At 43.1% G+C, this 2,398-nt stretch overlaps 1 protein-coding gene across 1 annotated transcript in view; it reads right to left on the bottom strand.

Annotated features, from left to right (window-relative positions):
- The window catches only part of LOC119340846 (disease resistance protein RGA2-like), an 8,595-nt gene extending 6,215 nt beyond the window's left edge, over positions 1-2,380 (bottom strand). Inside the window, exon 1 of the mRNA XM_037612755.1 lies at positions 1-2,380. Coding sequence (XP_037468652.1) covers positions 1-772 — 772 coding nt within the window. The 5' untranslated portion in view covers positions 773-2,380.
- Between the last annotated feature and the right edge of the window lie 18 nt (positions 2,381-2,398).

The following is a 2,398-nucleotide window of genomic DNA, read 5'->3' as shown; positions in this document are numbered from 1 at the left end:
CATCAAGTCTGCGCGAGATGCAGACCCACATCCTGACATCAAAATGGTCTTCTACCCTCTTGTCATTGTAAACATGCTGCGCCAAGGTGGATTTTCCCATGCCTCCAAGTCCAACAATGGCTAGACCAGAATACCTACGTGTACCAGACTCAACAGCAATCGGCTTCGTTAGAAGATCTATAATATCATCACGATCCTTGTCACGACCGATCACTCTCGGAAGTCCTATTGATGTGGCCACTGGAATAACAGATGTCAGTACTGCGGAGGCCTCAACACCATTACCAGCAGGTAAGCAAAGCAGGTCGCGGAAGTCCTTGACTTTCGCCAGGATGGCCTTCAGTTCCTTCAGCTGGTCGAATAGCTTTTTATTCTTTGGGCGCATATTGGACAGCCTGCTCGACACAGTACGCATATGCTTCATTATAGCGTCACTGGAAGATGCATGCTCCAGCGAATGATCCTTCCCGTTCTCAGCTTCGCGCTTGAGGATGTTGTACTCATGCTCATCTAGCAGGTCCTCAGCTTTATAGAAGGCATCTTTGAGCTGCTGGATCCACTTTTCCAGCATTGCCCTGTGTGAGCCCTTGTTAGCTGCTTCAACCAGTAGAGCGAACTGCGGCATGATGTTGGTCTCCAGTTCACAGAGCTCACTCACCATGTCCACACCAAGGCACCTTGCAGGGTCAGCTAGGAGCTTCTTTAAGATTGGTGATACCACCAATTGTAAGCCAGCCCGTATGCCAGCCACAACCAGCGCCACCTCTGCCATGGAAAGCACACGGTGGGTATAAGGGGAGGATGTATCTTTTCTTCTTTTCTTTTTTTTCTTGGGCGTAGTAAGACACAGTGGGAAATTTGGGATTTGTTAGGAATGAAAATAGGAACAGAGCAAAGATGGTAAAATTACTCCAAAGGCAGGTTTAGCTGTGTGTATTCACAGAATCATCTATTTGGATGGTGGTTGGTGAAGTGAAGAACTTTATCTGGAGGGGAAAATGAGACGGAAGGGACGGGTAAACGCTAAACGGAATGGATGAACATGGAGCACGAGCACGAGCTCTAGTTGATGCCCCTTGGATTAGAAATCAAAGGTTTTTGATAGCAATAGATGGAAAACCTGCAGGAGCAGGAGACAGGGAGATTAATCAGAGAGCTGCAGCATAGAACATATAGTAAACAGTGCCGATGCACACTGATTCTTCTTCTTGCCTTTGGGCAAGTGGATGTATTTGTCAAGAAATAAAACAGAAGGCAGAGAGCTTACACTCATGAAGAGGTGAAGGAAGGACAATGAAGGCGGCTTGGGATTGCAGGAGCCGGTGCTGCAATGAAGGAGATGGGAGATTGCAGGAGAAGCAGAATGGAGGCCGCACTACTCTCCAAAGTCAACAAGACATGAATGGATCTGATCCAGCTAGTCGCATTTTTTTAAGTTGAGCTGGGCTCAACTTGCTGAAAAAACTAATAGCTACTCGCTGTCTATAGCGCACTCACTAATCAAATGATTAAAATAGAACAAGCAGCCTAAGTTGCCGGCCTAAGCTGTAGTTAATAAGAAGCAAGTGGCAATGCATTCAGGTTTTGATGTTACTCCATTCAGCTAGTTGCATTTTTTAAAAACTTTAGTTGGGCTCAACTTGCTGAAAAAAACAATCAAATAATTATTATCTGTAGCGCACTCACTAATCAGATGATTAAAATACAGCAAGTGGCCTAGGGTGCCTAATCTGAAATTAATAAGCAAGCGGCAATTCATTCATGTTTTGATGTTAATAAGTAAACCGAGGTAAACAGAGTTTCAACAGGGATGGGTATCGCTCAGCGTTATCTGAAAGTAGTGGTTCTCCAAACACCTGGTTTGTTTTGAGTTGCTAACCTGAAGCTTCACCAGTTTGAAGAACGTTAGGTTGCACAGGTGTCTACCTGAATCTTGTTTTCCTTATTCAGAGTCGAAAAGGGCGCCAGAAAATCTACAAATATTCTGCTACTATTGATAGGCTTCCATAATTCTTACCCAGGAGGCAGAGTTTGACATCTCAGAATGAAGAAATAAACAAATTTGAAGATGGTGTTGAGATCAAACTGACAATTTTTTGTTGCTTTGATGCGAAACATGGATCACCCAAACATACACATCCATCCACATCAGCTCACACAAATCTAAGCTACAAGGATGGATGCTTGTATCACACATGACTTTGAACAAGAAAATATGTTTACAATTACAAGTACATATGTCTACATTGCATCCAACTAACAACATGTTAAGAAGATATATAGTATGTTTTAAGTTCAAAAAGTTTGCCAGTTCCTCTGATGTAATGAGTAAAACACAGTGACTTATCTAGTAGTATGAGATTAATTTTTTTTATTTTTCTTTCCACGGAAGTACCTC

This window comes from Triticum dicoccoides, chromosome 7B, assembly GCF_002162155.2.
Source record: "Triticum dicoccoides isolate Atlit2015 ecotype Zavitan chromosome 7B, WEW_v2.0, whole genome shotgun sequence".
Classification (NCBI taxonomy): Eukaryota; Viridiplantae; Streptophyta; class Magnoliopsida; order Poales; family Poaceae; genus Triticum; species Triticum dicoccoides.
This window is presented reverse-complemented; position numbering and strand designations above follow the sequence as displayed.